Genomic DNA, 22,012 nt, shown 5'->3' on the forward strand with positions numbered 1-22,012 from the left:
TAATACTTAATATGTAATAAATTTAATAATGAATTTCATCTGAGAAAACATTTAATGATAAAATTGTAGCTAAATTTCAACCAATATCTAAATGATCAGATATTCTAAATGAATTGGCTCTATAACAATAAATTTTGGTTTATTTAAAAGATTTCTAAAAATAAATTGATTAGAAACCATTGTTTTTTTTTTTTTATAAAATGCCATTCTGAATCCACAAAAAATTATATTAAAAGGAAAGAGAAATCTGCTGTCTGTCAGAAATGCTCAATTGTTGTACTTGACTGCCCCTACCCTGGGGAAAGCAAACCCCAATAGTGGGTAAATTACAGTCATCCAGGAGATTTGTTGTCTCCTTTGTGCACTTTCTTCACACCTCTTCTTTTCCATTTAGTAGTCCAAGACTTTCTTATTCCCTCCTCTTTATTATAGAAGGAAGGGATTGATAGTTATCACTTACACTTGCTTATTTAGGTCTTTGTTTACTCACTTTAATCCCTAAGCAGAACATATTTGGCATTAGTAGTAAGTAATTACTTATTACTTATTAGTAATAAGGCTAATTATTTTGAAGCCTGCATTTTGGAAGAGGTAGAGTTTCTCCTCATTCTAAGAAGCTCTGTCTTTTCTGGCAGGGACTGGGTGGGGACAGGGGATTTGCAGAATCTGGAACAAGGTGAGGCACATGATGCACTGAGGGTGGGGAATTTAGGGAGGCTCACTCATCCTGAGAGTCTAAAGCTTATAAGATCTTCAGTGAGTGAGTGGCTCCTGAAATTTTGTTGCCTCACGCTAGTCCTGGCTCTGGGGCCCAGGAACCGTAAAGGCCTGACTTGCTCTGCGTCTTCTGCTCCCCATGGCTCAACGGAGAGGCATTTAAGCCTTTGAACATCACAGGAATTCCAGGCTACCCTATGCATTTCTCCCCAATGTATAATGTTAGGTCTTTCTTGCAGCTTTACTTGATGCTTTATAAGTCTCCCAGACTCTTCTTATGTCAATGTAAGGGACATTGGCTGTTCCTCTAGTGTGAACAATATGTGCGTCTTGAAATTTTTACCCCATCATTGGACACTCCTCTCTACTTCCCCTCTATTTCAATTCTAATGTGTTGTGTCTTCTTATAATGAAGGATGTTAGGGAAATCCAACTTTTTGTTGACAGAGACTGTTGTATTCCTCTTGTTATCTAAGAGAGTTGAAATGATGCTTGTCACATTGTTTTTATAAGACATACTTCTTAAAAGTAAATTCTGTCTGGATTTCTAACATGTTAGGCTAGAATCTGCAGACACATTTAAGAAACTTACTGATTAATTTTTCCTGGAAGTTTATTCTTGAAGTAGACTCAGGCTGCAAAGGCATTATCATAGAATTTCCTTGCTTTTGATTCACTGTCATGATTTCATAACTTAAAGTTATGTTGAAATTAATATCTTCATATTTTAATATGCTCTCAAAAATGTAAATATGAAATGTGTCTAAATATTGAACATTCAGAACTCTTAATTAAGTTAGTATTTACATAACTGTTTTAAGTGAAAAATTTCTTTTGATTAGTTACTTATGGGATTAACAGACTGATGCTCTGACACTGGTCATGCCATCTTTATGTAAATAAAATATTTTCTAGGATCAGAATGTAATTAATCATTGGTGATTGTGACTAGGAAATCAGCAAGATGCAGAGGCAACAACAGGATTGGGGAATCTTCTTTTCTACTCTAGGTGATTCTGTTAAGTAGTAGAATGATGCTAAATTTGTCTTTACCTGCTTGTCCAGTGAGGCAGATAGTAATATTCTCCCTTGCTTATAGAAATGTTACAGGGGTAAAAAGAAAATAACATGAAATACGAAAACAATAGTATATGCTATGAAGAAGTTAAATTCTTATCACTTTTAAAAATGTAGCTTTGTATTACTTTGTAAAAGCAATATACTTTATATATTTATAATTACTTTATAAAGGCAGTATAATGATTATAAAGGTAATATAATTACTTTTCAAACAAAGCTGTTTATTTTTGTTTCATATGTCCTGGTTTTATTTAGAGTTGCCTTATTCCCTCAATGATGAAGTGTTGTAATTGAATCAGTTACCTTTGCATGTTAGCAACCTGAGATTGTTATGATTTTAGGGGTGAAACACTTTCTCTTAGGAGAAAGAGCTCTATTTGACTATAGACTGTATTATCAGTAGAGACTGTGGACCCCCTTTACCCAACTACTGGAGATTTTAAAGTAAGAAGCTATTTTCTTTTACAAGACTGTAGCTAATTACATTCATTTTCAAAGATACAGAATACACTAAGGGAATTTCTAATCTTAAGGTGACTTTCAATATTTTATAAACAGATTTTTAAGTACTGTTGTTTCACACACATGAACAGTGAAGGATTATTACAGATGTTTTCTACCTTACAAATCTGTTCCATTGTCAATCAGTAATTAACACTTTAAATTATGCTAGTACTTGAAGGATGAATGATTTGTTATTGTTTCTCCAAATAGCAATGAAATGGTTTGGTAATAATAATTACAGAGAGAGTAATGTACAGTAGTTGTGTTCTTTGCTTGTCTATGAGCTGCACAAAGAGAGGGGAACTAAAAGCTCCAAAGTGTTGTAGCCAAGTGTTGGCTTCTTCTCCAGAATGAAGATGAACGGTGTAAAAGACGATGATTTACCACCGCACACTCTGAATATGCAGCACAGAGCTACTGCTGCTACTTTTCTTCCCCCTAAAGACATCCGTCATTAATGTCTTTATATCCAGAGCAGTGGTTCTCAGCCAGGGGCAGTTTTGTCCCCCAGGAGACATTTGTCAATGCTTGGAAACATTTGTGATTGTCACAGCCAGGGGCAGGGGAGGGGTGAGGGCTACAGGCATCTAGTGTGGAGCCTGAGGATGCTGCTAAACATCCCGTAAGGCACAGGACGCCGCCCCACAGCAGACTTATCTAGTAGAAATGTCCGTAGTGCAGTGCTGAGTTTGCAGAGCCGCTCTAGAAGGACTGAAGAATTTAAGGCAAGGATAAATCTCCCAGAATTCTTTAAATGAATATAAAGTTGTAAAAATTGGATCTCAGCATCGCTGACTAGCAGTTTTACTTTCCAAAAGCTGTTTGTTAATAAGGTATGATGGCTAAGGGCAAATTAAACTCTGCTCCTCAACAAAATTCTTTTGTTGGCAGTGAAATGAATTTAGGTCGTTTGAGGTTAGGGACATTAAAAGAGCCTCTCACTCAGCCTATGGTTAATTATTTTTTTAATTTAGTTTTTATAAAATCTAATATGATCTCTTTTAATTATATATGAATTTTCTGGTCAAAACACATACACAATTCATATATAGCTCCAGACATTCAACGGGAAAGAGAATAGTTTAATAAGTTACTTCTGGAATTAAAAACAAACAGAAACAGAAAACTAAGTAGGTAGGTTTTATACATATCTTAATATTTTTCTTGTTTTAATTTTAAGTATCCTGAGAGAAACTTAAAACTTACCATACGTGGGCGATGGCTCCAACCTAAAAACTGAAGAATTCTTGATCTGGATCTTTTTCATGCTCATCTTAGTCTTTGTTAGAGTTGTTTTCCTTATTCCAGAAGTGACCCCTAGTATTTCACTTGTATGTTTTGTTAAAAATAATCACCAATTCCTATGTGTAGTATGGAGACAGTGAACAGGCATATTTATGGTTGTCACTTGTTCTGTTCTTTCTTATTTTAAATATATTGCTCAAAAGTGTCACCATGAAATTCTTGTTACTAGGAATTAGGGCAAGAAGGAGTGTATGCTATGGAAGAGTCACTAATTTTGACTTCTTTCTTAATATTCTTCCTCAAAATAACCCAGCTAAGATGCTGTGTTATATCAAATGGAATGAATAGGAGAAGTAAGGAAAATACCAGACTCTGGTGTCTGATTTTAGAATGCCTGTTTGATGTAATTATGACAGGAAAAACATGCACTGTAGAAGTGAGAATATGACATATTGTATATGTGTATTTATGCATATGTGTGTGTATGTACATGATTAACATGTGTGAATATGTTTATATATACATGTATGTATATATATTTGGATCATGTTTATAATAAACAAGCCTATGTTGTATTTTGAATTCTTCCTATGTATGAATTGTTATAATAGGCACTGGACGTTCTAGGAGTCAGTTTAAAATAGCTTGGAGTTGATTACATAGTAAAATACAAACCAATATCCTGAATTTTAAAGCTTTTCATCATAGTGTTCCATTTTGCCTTTCAGTATTGTCCAATAATTCCTTACATCACATTCATTCGGATATCTTTCTCTCCTATTAATGTACATTTCCTCTAAAACATAACTGTAATATCATCTTTTGACTATCACAACCCATGTAATCTTACTTTTCTTTGAATTCTGATAGCCAAATTTTCTGTACCTCTTCAATGGAACTGTAATAATACTCTTCCTCATATTGATCAATACCTTATTTGTGTATTTATTATTAGAATCGAATTATCATTTAGGTGTTGTTTTTATTTCATTATATAACTGCAAAACACCTTATGTAGCCTTTTTGGGGGGCTCAAAATAGATATGCATTTTTAAAATATAAGGAAGACTTTGTTAAATAAGCATTCACATTGCTAGAAAAGCCTGACGTAGTAGCAGGATCAGGGTCCATTCACTGATTCATGTCATCAGTATTTCTTGAGTGCTTGCTACATGCCAGGCACTAGACTGTGTGCTGGGCTGAACCAGTGAGCAAAATGGACAAGAATCTGTCCTCCTGATACTAACATTGTGATTAAGAGAAGTAGGAAATACATAATAAACATGATTCTTACATGTTAATGATGTTTGCATATGCTCAAAGGTAGCAAAAATACAGAGAACTGAAGCTGTAAAAATTTCAAAAAACTCAAAAAACTAAAAAAACTAGGTTATTGAAAAAAACTAAAAAAAAACTAGGTTATTGAAAGAAAAAAGGAACTGTATTTATTTAAAATGAAGTTGTAGACAATCAAATCTGATTCTTTTAATGATATTAACATATTCTTTCATCTTACGAATGCTTATATCTTCATAAATTTACACAAATTCTATTGGATTCATATACAATTGATGTTGGCATTCATTTTTTTTACCCAGTTGTGTTAGCTGATACAACACATTTTAAAAGCTTGACTTTTGTTTGAGATTGCATTATTTGCTTTTTAAATTAAGAGGGAAGAGTTTGAATAGTTTTAGGGGGTTAATTAGAAGATACTTCATATTTTTTTATGGCAAAGTTCACCTTTTGAAATTCAGCTAGTTTTCAATGGAGGAAGGAAGGTTTCTTTTTTTTTTTTTTTTGATAAAATATATTCCAACATCAATTCAGATTTGGTGTCAGTAGTTAACTCTTTACTTTAGATGAAGGACTCTTCACATATCTTAATGTCTCTCTCTGCTGGCCAGCTTAGATGATGATGAGATTTATAATAAATTTAAAGGAAGACTGTACCTTTGAATTGTAAAAATTTCTCAAGGGAACTTTCATCCTTGAAAGTGACCAAGAAAAAATTATATCATACTTTTGTGTTACTGCATCCTTTAAGAAACAAGACATTCTTAAGTTATTAGGAAACAAGTAATTCAGAAGCCCACAGAACACTATTACAAAGGGAAAAAAAAATCCCAAACTGCAGAATTCAACTAAAAGTAAATGAAATTGATTTTATGAGTATCTAAAGCCATCAAGGGGGTTCAGTTCAGTTCAGTCGCTTAGTCGTGTCCGACTCTGTGACCCCATGAACCGCAGCACGCCAGGCCTCCCTGTCCGTCACCAACTCCCGGAGTTTACTCAAACCCATGTCCATTGAGTTGGTGATGCCATCCAGCCATCTCATCCTCTGTCGTCTTCTCCTCCTGCCCCAATCCCTCCCAGCATCAGGGTCTTTTCCAATGAGTCAACTCTTCGCATGAGGTGGCCAAAGTACTGGAGTTTCAGCTTCAACATCAGTCCTTCCAATGAACACCTAGGACTGATCTCCTTTAGGATGGACTGGTTGGATTTCCTTGCAGTCCAAGGGATTCTCAAGAGTCTTCTCCAACACCACAGTTCAGAAGCATCAATTTTTCGGCGCTCAGCTTTCTTCACAGTCCAACTCTCACATCCATACATGACTACTGGGAAAACCATAGCCTTAACCAGATGGACCTTTTTTTGGCAAAGTAATGTCTCTGCTTTTTAATATGCTATCTAGGTTGGTCATAACTTTCCTTCCAAGGAGTAAGTGTCTTTTAATTTCATGACTGCAGTCACCATCTGCAGTTATTTTAGAGCCCCAAAAAATAAAGTCTGACACTGTTTCCACTGTCTCCCCATCTATTTCCCATGAGGTGATGGGACCAGATGCCATGATCCTAGTTTTCTGAATGTTAAGCTTCTGGTAGTGAACCTCTTTTCCTGCCTGCATCAGTAATGATGATATATGAATTTAGTCAATAAAGATAGTGAAATTGGAATGATGGTGAGGTGTATATTCTAACTTTTTTTCTTACCCTCACCTTTCACTATTATGAGGTAGAATCATATTCATTCACCTAATTCATTTATGTTTTTGTACAGTATGTGCCATCTATTCTTTATATTTTTAGCTCCTCTTTCTAATATTTCTTTTCAGTCTCCTAAACAATTATGAAGGCTATAATGGGAGTCCTGAGATAGCTTCATTATTTCATAAAGTCTAATACAAATTGTACACTTCTCACAATAGAGCTTATTTTTTCATTTCAGTGAAGAGAGTCTGATGACTAATGGACATTCAAAGTGTATTTAATAAACAATGTGAATCGCAACTTAGAAAAATACTTAACATTTTTAGTTTTTGTAGAGTGAATCACTTGGGGAATTTACTGTAGGACTACATGTAAAAGAAATATAATAGTACCATGTTTAAGCGAACTCAGGAAGAGGCTGGCTTTCAGCGAGAATTTAAGGCGATTGGAAGATAGTTTGGGCAGTGAGAGGGAAGGTCTAGAGCCAAGACAGCCCCTAAGGCTGAGTATTAGCATTGTCTCCACTGCTAACTCATTGTGTTAGTTTTCTATTGTGAGTGTCACAAATTACTCTAAATTTACTGACATAACACATTTATTATCTTACAATGCTGTGGATCAGAAGTCCTTTCCTTGCCTCATGGCCCATTTTCCTCTTCATAGCCAGCAACACAGGATAATTTCTTCTCACATTATCATCCATTTGATTTTCTCTTGCATGGTTGCCTTTTCCTCTTCTGTTTTTTTAAGGATCTTTGTGAATACATTGGAATCTCCAGGATAATCTCTTTAAATGCAACTGATTAGCGAAACTTCATCTACAAAATTAATTCCTCTTTGCCATGTAACAAAATATTCACAGGTTCTAGAGATAAAGATGTGTTTATCTTTGGGAAGTCATTACTCTACGTACCATAGCCATCATTTATCCCACTAGTAGTATTTGAAGACTTTTTCTCCTGCTAGTCTTTTTTTTTTTTTTTTTTAATCTAAGTTAGGATCTTTATTCCCTGGAACGTGAAGGTGTAAAGGTGTTAGGGTTAGTGGGAACAGGTAAATCAGGAGATAGATTAACTCTGCAGAAAAAGAAAATGAAGGCTGTCAAAGGCAAAGTTTGTATCCAAGGTTCTGATGGTGTAATCATCTTCAGTCACTTAAAATCATCTGATTCTCCTTTTGTTTTTGTTTAGTTGATAAGTCATGTCCACCTCTTCTGTGACCCCATAGACTTGCAAGATGACCCCCTGGGTCAGCAAGATCCAAGAAGGGAATGGCAACCCACTCCAGTATTTTTGCATGGAGAATTCCACTGATAGAGTAGCTTGGCAATTTATAGTCCATAGGATCGCAAAGAGTCAGACACGACTGAGTGTCTAACGCTTTCACTTATTTTCTCCAAGGCATCTTCCTGACCCAGGGAATGAACTGTGTCTCCTGCATTGTCAGGCGGATTCTTTACCACTGAGCCACCAGGAAAGCCCAATTCTTCTTTAGCTTACTGTTATAAGTTGCTATCACCTGATATATTACATATTAATACATATTTTCTTACATAATGAAGTTTAAGTAATGAAAATGGGTCTTTTATTTATGGGATAGTGTATTTATGATTTAGCTCTTCACCATTGGCGGATAATTAAAGGTTGGCTATGTAAGAGAGGAATAAGTGAGAAAATATGAAATTCCTGGTAGAATGTGGAGCATGGCAGATGCTCATTATTACTTAGTTCTCTTTCTGGTTCTTGTCATCGTACTGTCAGTGTACTGTCCCTTTGGTAGTAAAGTCTTGTTTTCACTTTGTTTCTTATCATATATATTTGGTGATAACAAATTCATAAGGTATACTCAATTTCATAACATCAAACCATTTTTGTTTAAAACTTTAAAATCATTATTTTAGGAAATGGAATGCAGTGTGGAAGGTTTTTTTTCTTAGGAGTTTTAAATGTAGATTAGAGATTTCATGTCCAACTGGAGAACTTTTCTTCACCCAGGAAAGCTATTTACTTGGTAAACATGGCTACAAAGGATGAGCAGATTTTCTGTGTGCAATGGTACAACTGCAGAATGAAAACTATCAGTTCAGTTCAGTTCGGTCACTCAGTCGTGTATGACTCTTTGTGACCCCCATGGCCAGCAGCGCTCCAGGCTTCCCTGTCCATCATCAACTCCTGGAGCTTTCTCAGACTCATGTCCATCAAGTTGGTGATGCCATCCAGCCAACTCATCCTCTGTTGTCCCCTTCTCCTCCTACCTTCAATCTTTCCCAGTGTCAGGGTCTTTTCAGATGAGTCAGTTCTTTGTATCAGATAGCCAAATTATTGGAGTTTCAGCCTCAGCATCAGTCCTTCCAATGAATATTCAGAACTGATTTCCTTTAGGATGGACTGGTTGGATCTCCTTGCAGTCCAAGGGACTCTCAAGAGTCTTCTCCAACTTTTGCTGCTGCTTTTAACTTTGATCTATCTGTCATCCTATGTGGAGAAAATTTGATTGGTTCAATATATTACCCTTGTTCGTGTAGATCTTTTCTATCTGATTCCTCACAGATTATTAATTCAGGAATTAGCTGCTTCCAGGTCCGACATCAGTTCAGTGTCTGACTCTTTGTGACCCCATGGACTTCAGCACTCCAGGCTTCCCTGTACATTGCTAACTCCCGGAGCTTGCTCAAAGTCATGTCCAGTGAGTCAGTGATGCCATCCAACCATCTCATCCTCTGTCGTCCTCTTCTCCTCCTGCCTTCAATCTTTCCCACCATCAGGGTCTTTTCAAAAGAGTCAGCTCTTTGCATCAGGTGGCCAAAATGTTGGAGTTTCAGCTTCAACATCAGTCTTTCCAATGAACACTGAGGGCTGATCTTTAGGATGGACTGGTTAGATCTCCTTGCAGTCCAAGGGACTCTCAAGAGTCTTCTCCAACACCATAGTTCAAAAGCATCAATTCTTCAGTGCTCAGCTTTCTTTATAGTCCAACTCTCACATCCATTCATGACTACTGGAAAAACCATAGCCTTGACTAGATGGACCTTTGTCGGCAAAGTAATGTGTGTGGTTTTTAATATGCTGTCTAGGTTGGTCATAGCTTTTCTTCCAAGCAGCAAGCATCTTTTAATTTCATGACTGCAGTCACCATCTGCAGTGATTTTGAAGCCCAAGAAAATAAAGTCTCTCACTGTTTCCACTGTTTTCCCATCTAGTTGCCATGAAGTGATGGGACCAGATGTCATGATCTTCATTTTTTGAATGTTGAGTCTTAAGCCAACCTTTTCGCTCTTCTCTTTCAGTTTCATCAAGAGGTTCTTTAGTTCCTCTTCACTTTCTGCCATAAGGGTGGTGTCATCTATGTATCTGAGGTTACTGATATTTCTCCCGGCAGTCTTGATTCCAGCTTGTGCTTCATCCAGCCCAGCATTTCACATAATGTACTCTGCATATAAGTTAACTAAGCAGAGTGACAATACATAGCCTTGATGTACTCCTTTTCCAATTTGGTACCAGTCTGTTGTTCCATGTCTGGTTCTAACTGTTGCTTCTTGACCTGCATACAGATTTCTCAAGAGACAGGCAAAGTGGTGTGGCATTCCCACCTCTTGAAGAATTTTCCACAGTTTGTGGTGATCTACATGGTCAAAAGCTTTGGTTTAGTCAATAAAGCAGAGGTAGATATTTTTTGAGAACTCTCTTGTTTTTCAGTTGATCCAGCAGATGTTGGCAATTTGATCTCTGGTTTCTCTGCCTTTTCTAAATCCAGCTTGAACATCTGGAAGTTCACAGTTCATGTACTGTTGAAGCCTAGCTTGGAGAATTTTGAATATTACTTTGCTAGCATGTGAGATGAGTGTATTGTGTGGTAGTTGAACATGCTTTGGCATTGCCTTTCTTTAGGATTGGAATGAAAACTGATCTTTTCAAGTCCTGTGGCCACTGCTGAATTTTCCAAATTTGTTGGCATATTGAGTGCAGCACTTTAATATGGCATCATCTTTTAGGATTTGAAATAGCTCAACTGGGATTCTATCACTTCCACTAGCTTTGTTCATAGTGATACTTCCTAAGGCCCACTTGACTTCACATTCCAGAATGTCTTGCTCTAGATGAGTGATCACAACATTGTGATTATCTGGGTCATGAAGATCTTTTTTGTATTGTTCTGTGTATTGTTGTTACCTCTTCTTAATATTTTCTGCTTCTGTATGTCCATACCATTTCTGTCCTTTATTGTGCCCATCTTTGCATGAAATGTTCCCTTTGTATCTGTAATTTTCTTGAAGAGATCACTGGTCTTTCCCATTCTGTTGTTTTCCCTATTTCTTTTCATTGATCACTGAGGAAGGCTTTCTTATCTCTGCTTGCTGTTCTTTGGAACTCTGCATTCAGATGGGTATGTCTTTCCTTTTCTCCTTTGCTTTTGGCATAGGTCTGATATGTCCTGATGCTCTTAGGCAGGGGCCAAGGGCAAGGTCTTACATTAAAATATTGCTACCCATTTGTAAGGAAACTCCTCTGACTCCTGTTTCATCAGGGATTTCCAAGGGAAAACTTCCCTCAGAAAGATGGCAGAGGTCTTGATGGCTTGTCCAGGACAAGTTCCAATGGAGGGAAGTAAATGTACAACTATTGAAGGGCCTGTCAAAATGTACATATTTTGATTTACTATGCAAGAAATTTGACTGTGTTAATCTTTAGGGAACTTAACTTACTGCCAACAACAACTTAACTGAGCTGCCGTTGTTTCTGCCAGAATGGGGGAAAAAATTATTCTCACAATTTCATGGTTAGGCTCTTTCAGTTTAAAACAATCTCTTGTGATCAGTTTTATATTCAGTTATTTCAGAGTTCCAACTCCCTTTCAGTATTCTCTGATTTTCTTGACTTTTCTCCTGGGCCTCTGGGTACAAGGGAAACTGACATGACAAGATATCTGGTGTATTTACTGTCTTCTGTTCTGTTGACATGGATATTAATGTTATTGCTACTAAGAACTTGAAAAGTCTTTCCAGATAGTTTTCACCATTACTCTTCAGTTGGACTTCTGCTTCCCACTGGCCATTCAGTCTGCATTGGGATCCCTTTGAACTCATACCAAGGTCATCTCCTATAAGAGATAATTATCCTTAATTTTCAGCCTCCTTACTTGTTCATCCCAAGGGGCTTCGCTATGAATATTTCTGCACATCCTGCTGAAACAAAGAGAGGTCCCAGATAGAGAGTGGCACTCAGGTTCCCTTTGCGTAACTATGATACATTAGGATTTCATCTCCTTCTGCTCTGGGCAGTGGTTTGCTCCTGAGTGATGTGAAATGGGACCTAAAGTCTCTCCACACTTACATTTCAAAGCCTGACACGCACTATTGCCATTAATAAAATGATTAATTGAAAGTGGTGGACGGTTTTGGCTTCCTGGGTAGCTTAGACGGTAAAGTATCTGCCAGCAATGTGGGAGATCCAGGTTCGATCCTTGGGTTGGGAAGATCCCCTGGAGAAGGAAACAGCAACCCACTCTGGTACTCTTGCCTGGGAAATTCAATGGATGGAGGAGACTGGTAGGCTACAGTCCATGGGGTCGCAAAGAGTTGGACATGACTGAGTGACTAAGCACAGCACAGCCTACATATGAACCTGCAAGATACGAACTTTTGAAGATGCAAAAGTGCGTTCTCATGTTCAATCACATAAATTGATTCACACGTGTGAAATTCATCGTTACATGCATGCATCCTCTCTAGGTGTTTGTGCTTTTGTGTACTTTATAGTATAGTACAGTAGTACAGTATCTTTATTTCAAGCCCAGGATATCTGAAAGCAAATGTAAAAGCAGCAGCATGTAGCAGATTGTGTTAGTTGGGTACCTTTGCTAACTTTGTTGGACTTATGAGCAAATTGGACTTATGAATGTGCTCTCAGAAGGGAGTTCATTCATATGTAGGGGAGTTCATGTATTTCATGGTATAATTCCATGGTGTGACACTAATATGATTTCTGAAACATTTCATTAGTTATGTTTATTTAGTGATTGTGTCAGTGAGTGATTTTTTTTTTTAAGATAATTACAGGTGAGTTATTTTTAAATGTATTGTTCTGAAAATTATCTCTGAACCATGGACTTAAGTATACAGCAAAGAGACTTAATGGACGTTTTCAGTGAAAAAGGTAGGGAAACCATGGTTTCTGTTATCACAGCAAATCTTGGCCTGTGAGTTTTGTAGTGAAAGAATATTAAAACCAGCTAGTTAAGATGATGAGAAGGAAAGAATGTACAAGGCGACAAATATTCTTTTTGTCAAGACTAGTGTCAAGGGTGGCAGTGTGAAGATTTGAACTATAGAAAAAATTAAAAGCATGTTAGTGTTATCCGTCAGGAGGAAAAAGATCCTGTCTTGAATTCTCTTTATGTGCTCCATTCTTTCTAGTAGAAGAAACGGAAGCCAGTGTCACATAGCATGTGAGGAGCTGACATGTGATTTGAATGTAGCTCTGTCTGGTGCCAGAAACTCATGTTATTCCCATCATGCTGTTTTTCTGTCGGGAAAGACATTGGATAAAGTGGTAAAGCAGATAATTAATTTTCTATAAAGGAAAAGAAAAACTAGGAAGAAGAAAAAAGATATTTAAGGCTCTTTAAAATATTCATGTTAGCATGTTAAATATTATAGAAATGTGGTTTATTTTAGTGGTGGAATGAATTATAAATACCTGTAAGTTATGGAAATATAATATCTTAAAAATCCATGTGAAACCTTCTACTCTGAAAATTATTCACTAAACATGCACCAGGCTCTCTCTCTTTGAGAGACATTGCAATATCTCATGCAACAAAATAAAACAAGATTGCATTCTTTGAAACCAGAAGCAAAGTCCACTTCTTTTGGTGGTGGCTGTTACATGATTCTAATTCATGTTTTATTACAATGAAAGCATTTCAAATGTGGTATTGTATCTTAAAATGTATGGCAGGGCATTTACATTGGGGCTCTAGACTTAAGCTTCCTTGACTGTATTTATTAAAGTTTATTTGCATTCTGGATCTTATTTTTTATTTCCTAAGCTTTTAAAAATTACTGTTTAAGTGGAACTTGAGAGAATATTCTCTGTTTGAGAAAAAATGTATATACTTGAACTATTTTTTTCTTATTTATAATTCATTCATTCTTTATGGCATTTCATATGTCTGGCATACATAGATAGTGATTAATTGCCATTAGCTGTAGTACATAATATGATGTAGAGACTGTGTGTCCTGAACTAATCTTTACCAACTTTCAATTCTATTAGAGCCCCAATACCACAGGAAGGAGGTTAGACTTTATACAGAAGTGAGCAAGATATTCATGATACAAAGCATCCCTGCCTTTCACAGCAATTAGTTATATTGGTTTTTCTGCACAGAACTAAATATCCTTGATCAATTAAAGTGATGTTGAGTTTTATCTGTTTGTACCTCAAATCAATCTGTTTAGGAGTTCATGTCCCCGGATGAGGTCTTAGGCTGAAACAAAAGAGATAGCTTTGGACCGGAGGGAGTCCTTCATGGACAACCTGGGTCTTTAAAAATAGGACACAATAATCTGTCCATCAATAAAAAGTAGAAAAAATCCAGTAATATGCAGGAATCCTGAATGACATTAACTCTTGGGATTTTATATGACCAAATTACTGTGCCTTGAATAATTGTGATGAGAACCTACACGGTCAAAATTCAAAGTGTGAGGAAAAGCCTCACGGTTTGAAAATGATAAACAATTTTAGCAGTAGAAGTTTGAGTTAAATATTGAAAAATATTTATTAGATAATTAGTTTTATTATAGTTAATTATTTTAACTTATTGATTAAAATGTTGATATATTTTAAATCACTTAAAACTGTGAAGCTTCATGTGAAACCAACACACTTCAAAAAATAAATGTTAGCTTATGTATATTGCTCCTTTTGAAACCAGTGTTCACCAGCAGCATCCATGGTCAGCTGGGACCAGGCTGTAGAACCTGTTGGTAGTAACCAGAATGCTGGCATTATGCCAGTAAAAAACAGGGTTGAACTGGTTCCTGCTTGTGCCTGGATTCACTTCTCATAAGACAGTAAAAACCTGCCAGTCCCTGGCTTTGAAGATGGTTTAGTCATGCATGTGCAACCCATCTGTTGGATGAATAGGGGATTTCCTTTTCAGCCAGCCCTTCAGCCACAGACATCGTCACTGTCTTTGTGCTCCTCCCCGCGACCCACCCCCCCACTTTTCTTTTAATCTTTATTTCCTGCCAGGAGTATACACGCTTGATAAACCAGGTACATCTTATGCTACTCTAGGGAAATCCTTCCATAAATGCTGATGTGAGCCAGAAATGTAATTGTTTTTCTCTTGCTGTCTAGGTTACTTTCAATGTAGTCTTATTCAGTGAGTTTTAAAAAAAATTCAATTTCATAATATAAATGCTTATACTATTACAGCTTCAACCAAACTTTAACATAGACCTCCTTGTTCTTCACTGTGAAATGTGAAGCTTCCTGTGCCACCAGGATGAACCTGAGGAGTGGAAGGTCTTCATTCTCTGTGTTTCTCTTTTTGGTTATTAGCCTATTTAGCAGCATACATCTTAGCTTCGGTGATGGAAAAGGTGCGAGTCTCCCTCAGTGCAGTATCTCATTCCCTTGTCCCGACTTTTGTTCAGTGCACACATCCTCCAGTTTTGATGTCCCATGCTTAAATTCTTCTATTTTCTAGAATAGCCTCCCTGTTTCTTTAAAATGTTGAAGTCAGTAAATACCAGGTTTGGGGCTTCCCTGTAGCTTAGCTGGTAAAGAATCTACCTGCAATGCAGGAGACCCCAGTTCAATTGCCGGGTTGGAAAGATACCCTGGAGAAGGGAACAGCTACCCATTCCAGTATTCTGGCCTGGAGAATTCTGTGGACTGTATAGTCCATGGGGTGGCAGAGAGTTGGACACAATTAAGTCACTTTCACTTTCAGTTTTTCATTTTGAGGTTGGAGGTACAACTTGAATTTGCAAAATTGCACATACAAATTGTTGTCTTACAAGATGTTTTACAACTTTTTAACATGATATACTGTTTTGGTGAGCTTGCGGTCTTACAGTTAATTGATATTTATATGTATATCAACATATACATATATGTATATATATGTATATTTTGAACACACTGGAACTCCAAAAAGATCAAGATGAAGCAAGGAACAGATTTGTCTTTCTAATCAGTTTATGGTTTTAAATACATTCTAATGTGAGGATGGGAACCAAAAAAACAATTATTGTTCTTACTAATTTTATTATCTCTTCATACAGATTTATGAGAAATACCAAGATTTGTATACTGTGGAGCCAAATAATGCACGCCAGCTGGTGGAAATTGCAGCCAGGGATATTGAAAAACTTCTGAGCAACAGATCCAAAGCCCTGGTGGTGAGTTTAAATTGTATCTACTCATTTTATTATTCTATTTTACTCATTTATTATTTATCTTTCATGCTTTATTTGGAGGTTTTCTTTAGTATGCTTGTTTTATCTGAGAAACTGTGTTCATCTAATATATGTTCATAAAAGATGAGATCATGGTTTCATCGTGGACTTGAAATAATGAATTAGCTTGTTTATAATTATTATTTTATTTGTATATATTTGGTGGTTTTAATACAGAGAAATAGTATATTTAGTTAGAACATACATCTATTTATTCATATGTAAGTAATCATGTGTAATAATCATGCTTAAACTGATCATACAGTGCAGAATCCTTGAATGTTGCAAGCATCCTGAAACCTTCCTTTGTAGTATTTCTTGTCTCATCTCCCTGCGTCTCTACCAGAGACAGCCGGTACACTAGATATTTGATTACTTGTTTCTTTGCTCTTTAAAAGTAGCTGTACCTCGCCTAAATGTTTTGCTAAACATGTGTTAGTCTCCTTTGTGTCAGCTTAATTAAAATCACATAATGCTGTATGTGGTCTTCAGCCACTTCCTTTCTTCCATCAACATTATGTTTGCATGATTTTTTTAGATGTTTGTGCTTAGCTTTAATTCATTTTTATTCATGGTAAAATATTATTTTTTGAAGATATATCTTAATTTATTCATTTATTCCCTGCTGGTAAATTATTATTTGGATTGAACCATGAATAAGGTGGCTTCATTTTCTTGAACGAGTTTATCAGTACATATGTGCAAGAACACGGAAGTATGTGATAGTAGAATACTAGACTATAGGGTATTGATAAAATCAGATTACATAAGTATGACACTGATTTTCCAAAATGGTTGTATCAGTTTAGACCTCTATTACCAGTATTTGAGTCCCCATTGGTACATATTCCGGCCAATAAGTGGCAATGTCAGAGTTCTTAACTATAGGCAGCTAGGTGGGTGCCACATGGCATCTCTGCTTATCCCTAATGAAACGGTTATCTGTTTTGTATTCTGAATATTCTTGTTTCCTCTTCAGTGACATAGTTCTTAATATCTTTTACACATTTTAATCATTTAAATTGATTCATAGATTGTATATTCTTGATGGAAGGTCATTTCAGTTACATGTGATGCAAATCTCTTTTTCCAGTTTGTGACTTGTCTTTTTATTGTCTTTTATTTTGATCAAATAAGTTCTTAATTTTAATGCTGTCAGAGTCAACTTTAAAAAAAATAATATTTGAGGTGTATGCTTTCTTTAAAAAATCATTTCCTACCCTGATGGTCTAAATATTTTTGTGTATTTTATTGTAAAATATTCCATTTCTTTCAGATCTATTTAAGCCACCTGTAGGTAATATCAATATACAGTTTTAGGTCACAATACAAATGATTTTTTTTTCTTATCAGTTCTCCCAAGACCATATATTAAATATTTTACTTTCCCTTGATGAAGCCCCATTTATCAAGCTAGTATGCTCAGCTTCTCACCATATTCTTCTTCAAAAGGATCTTGACTAGTCTTGAACTTTCACACATTATTTAAAATTTAGATTCAGCATGCTATTATCTGAAACAGTCTTTACTGGGATTTTAAATGGTATTCCATTGAATTCCAAATTAAGACAAAATTTGGAAGAATTGATATCATTATGATTTTTGTCTTTATATACATGATTTTTTTTTCAGTTAGCTGTTTTTTATGCCACTTTATAACATTTTAAAATTTGTTTATAAAGTTCTTAAATATCTTTTGTTAGATGTAATGCTGGAGTTTAACTCATTCTACAAATCTCAGCACTGTTGCAGGTGTTTGTTCCAGGATAACTCTGAATTCTTTGTTTACTGATCACTTACAGTTCAGATTTTTAACTTAATATATTATATATATGTGTACACACACACACACACACACACACACACACACACACACACACACACACACACACACACACACACACACACACACACACACACACACACACACACACACACACACACACACCTCTTGGCATTCAGAAATTGTCAGTTTTGTTTTTGACCCTTATACATTTCTATGTATCTTAAAATATCCAGGATCTTATTGTAACATAATAAGAGGATCCTTTGGAATATTTGGTATGCCACATTGCCAGAAGTTGAAACACTTTTTTTTTTTTAAAGTATAGTTGATTTACAGTTGTATGCAAATTTCTGCTGTATAGCAAAGTAACTCATTTATACACATATATACCCTCTTTAAAATATTCCTTTCTATTATGGTTTATTTCAAGAGGTTGGATATATTTTGCTTTGCTGCACAGTAGGACTTGTTTCTTATCCGTTCTAAATATAGTAGTTTGCATCTACTAGCCCGAAACTCTCGTCCATCCTTCTCCCTACTCCCTTCCCTTGGCTGAACCACAAGTCTGTTCTCCTAGATCAGTGAGTGTGTTTCTGTTTTGTAGGTAGGTTCATTTGTGCCATGTTTTAGATTCCACATATAAATGATAACATGTGGCTTTTATCTTTCTCTTTCTGACTTCACCTAGTATAATAATTTCTAGTTGCATCTGTGTTGCTGCATATGGCATTATTCTGTTGTTTTTGATGGCTGAGCAGTATTCCATTACATATATGGTACCATGTCATCTTTATCTGTTCATCTGTCAGTGGATATTTAGGTTGCTTCCATGTCTTGGCTATTGTGAATGGTGGTGCTATGAACATAGGGATGCATGTATCTTTTTGAATTAGTTTTGCCTGGGTAGATGCCTAGATGTGGGATTGCTGGTAACTCTGTTTTTAGTTTTCTGAGGAATATCCATACTGTTCTCCATATTGGTTACAGTAACATATGTTCCCACCAACAGGTATGAGAGTTCCCTTTTTGCCACACTTTCTTCAGTGTTTGTTTATTTGTAGACATTATAATAATGGCCATTTTCACCAGTGTGAGGTGGTACCTCATTGTTGTTTTCATTTGTGTTTCTCTAATAATTAGTGATTTTGGGCGTTTTTCTGTGAGTCTAATGGCCATATGTATGTCTTCTTTGGAGAAGTGTCTACAAAGTCCTCTATGAAGCACAATTTTTAAGAAATGTATAATGGTAAGGCAAACTTTCATGATTAGAAGATTTGTAACATTATCTTCAGTTTTTGTTATATGAATACCTCTTTAAAGCATTATTTATAGATGTAAATATATTTTCACTAAAAGTTTATGTAATAAAAATTACTTTCTTCTTAAGTGATTAATATTCACTAATGACTACTGAAAATGATTCCATTTATATTGATTTTTATCAGCTTACATTTTTTTTTTTGCCCCAGATGTAGGAAGCAGACAATCTGGTCATCACAATCCTTAGAAGAAGGTTGTAGAATGAAGTAGGATGTATCTTGCCTTAACTGGATTAAAATGGGAGCCTAATGAGACTTTGTTTTTCATCATTTGGAATTGAAGGTCTAGGTACCTGGTATATTATTTGAGTCCTGTGGGATCACTGTCTATCTTAAGCACATGATGGGAGAGTACAGAAAGCATAATGACTAATGAAATGTAGAATTTGTTAGATTTTATGTGAGGGAGAAAGATTCATGTTTGTTTTCAACCTAAATTTTTTATTTAACTTTTTGAATATATAAAAATAAATACATTATTTGAAAGAGAAATTTTTTGAGGATAATTAAAAAGCAGGTTCTACATTGTGTTGTAAATGAATATAAGATGAATATGAATTCATGAATAAATTCATAAATTTACATTCATAAATTCATTCATATAAGATGAATATGAATGAATGTATTAATACTATATAAGAATGTAAGATTATTATATTATTAATAATAATGTATATTATTAATTTACTTCTACTTTTGTTATCGGCTTATACTCAGGGAGACGTCTGTATTAAAGGAGCTTTAATTTATCTGTGTGGGGCAGCAATGTAATTGCATAAATAGGTACATTGGAAATATATCTTGAATATACAGATTTGAGGTAGATGATCAAATTTAATGCCAGTTACCCCTTACTGAGTGTTTATCAAGTAATGTTACCTGATTATTTCTCATAATGATGCTGTGCACTGTATGCCATTAGTAGTCTCATTTTTCAGTAAGGAAGTGGAGTCTTTGAATATTCCTTTAACTTTCTCCCAAAAGCATATTTAACAAGCAGTGTATGCCAGTGTTTCTCAAACTTTAATGTGCATGTGGGTCACCTCTGGCTCTTGTTAAAATGCAGATTTTTATTCAGTGTGTGTATGTGTGTGTGTGTGCTCAGTCATGTCTGACTCTTTGTGGCCCCTGGACTGTACCTTCCAGGTTCCTCTATCCATAGGATTTCCCAGGCAAAAATACTTGAGCGGGTTGATATTTCCTACTCTAGAGGATCTTCCCAACCTTTGGATCAAAACTGCATCTTTTGTGTCTCCTGCATTGTAGGTGGATTCTTTACCACTGTGCTACCTGGGAAGCCCCCTTTTATTCAGTAGATCTGGCCAAAGATACTGAATTTCTAATAAGGGAACAGGTGATGGTCCTGGTACAAAGACTGTACTTTTAATCAGTTCAGTTCAGTTGCTCAGTCATGTCTGACTCTGTGACTCCGTGGACTGCAGCACGCCAGGCCTCCTTGTCCATCACCAACTCCCAGAGATTGCTCAGACTCATGTTCATTGAGTTGGTGATGCCATCTAACTGTCTCATCCTCTGTCGTCCCCTTATCATCCTGCCTTCAATCTTTCCCAGCATCAGGATCTTTTCCAATGAGTCAGTTCTTCCCATCAGGTGAGCAAAGTATTGGAGTTTCAGCTTCAGCATCAGTCCTTCCAATGAATATTCAGGACTTATCTCCTTGCAGTCCAAGGGACTCTCAAGTGTCTTCTCCAACACCACAGTTCAAAACTGTCAATTCTTCGGTGCTCAGCTTTCTTTATAGTCCAACTCTCACATCCATACATGACTACTGGAAAAACCATAGCCTTGACTAGATGGACCCTTGTTGACAAACTAATGTCTCTGCTTTTTAATATGCTGTCTAGGTTGGTCATAACTTTCCTTCCAAGGAGTAAGCGTCTTTTAATTTCATGGCTACAATCACCATCTGCAGTGATTTTGGAGCCCCAAAAATAAAGTCAGTGACTGTTTCCCCATCTATTTGCCATGAAGTGATGGGACTGGATGCCTTGATCTTCATTTTTTGAATCTTGAGTTTTTTTCACTCTCCTCTTTCACTTTCATCAGGAGGCTCTTTAGTTCTTCACTTTCTGCCGTAAGGGTGGTGTCATCTGCATGTCTGAGGTTATTGATATTTCTCTCGGCAATCCTGATTCCAGCTTGTGCTTCATCCAGTCCAGCGTTTCTCATGATGTCCTCTGCATAGAAGTTAACTAAGCAGGGTGACAATATACAGCCTTGACGTACTCCTTTTCTTGTTCTTACCTTGAGAATCCCATGAACAGTGTGAAAAGGCAAAAAGATAGGACACTGAAAGATGAACTACCCAGGTTGGTAGTGTGCCCAATATGCTACTTGAGATCAGTGGAGAAATAACTCCAGAAAGAATTAAGAGATGGAGACAAAGCAAAAACAACACCCAGCTGTGGATGTGACTGGTGATAGAAGCAAGGTCCGATGCTGTAAAGAGCAATATTGCATAAGCCAACTAGAGTGATATAAAAAGATTGCAAGTTTATTTTCTCTCAAAGCAAGAAACCTGGATGTAGGTAGCTCAAGAGATTTCCGGAAGTCTCATTCTGTTCTGCGTTCATCCCACTGGGTTACCCTTGGCTGCAAGGGGAAATAATAGATGGAGTTTTTTTAGCTGGGACACCACCTCTCTGTACAGAGTTGTGGTAGTCTTAATTAAAATGTGGCTCCAGCCAGCCAGTATCTGCATCAAATCTTTTCAAGATTGAATGTGAGTTTTAGGGAAGACAGTCTGGAAAAAATCCATTTTGAAGAAGCTGAGGAGGGGAAGGAAAATGTTACTTTCTTTGGCTTTTTATATAAAGTCCCATTTTGTAAGAATATTTTATTGAAAATATAATGATTGCATGTGTAGTCAAATCAGCTT

At 36.2% G+C, this 22,012-nt stretch overlaps 1 protein-coding gene across 9 annotated transcripts in view; it reads left to right on the forward strand.

Annotated features, from left to right (window-relative positions):
- Positions 1-22,012, forward strand: part of CACNA2D1 (calcium voltage-gated channel auxiliary subunit alpha2delta 1) — a 508,655-nt gene that overhangs the window by 121,719 nt on the left and 364,924 nt on the right. For all 9 annotated transcript variants that reach the window (XM_043462913.1, XM_043462905.1, XM_043462907.1 and 6 more), the window contains exon 3: positions 15,835-15,951. In XM_043462913.1, coding sequence (XP_043318848.1) covers positions 15,835-15,951 — 117 coding nt within the window. The remainder of the gene's footprint in view (positions 1-15,834; positions 15,952-22,012) is intronic.

This window comes from Cervus canadensis, chromosome 3, assembly GCF_019320065.1.
Source record: "Cervus canadensis isolate Bull #8, Minnesota chromosome 3, ASM1932006v1, whole genome shotgun sequence".
Taxonomy (NCBI): Eukaryota; Metazoa; Chordata; class Mammalia; order Artiodactyla; family Cervidae; genus Cervus; species Cervus canadensis.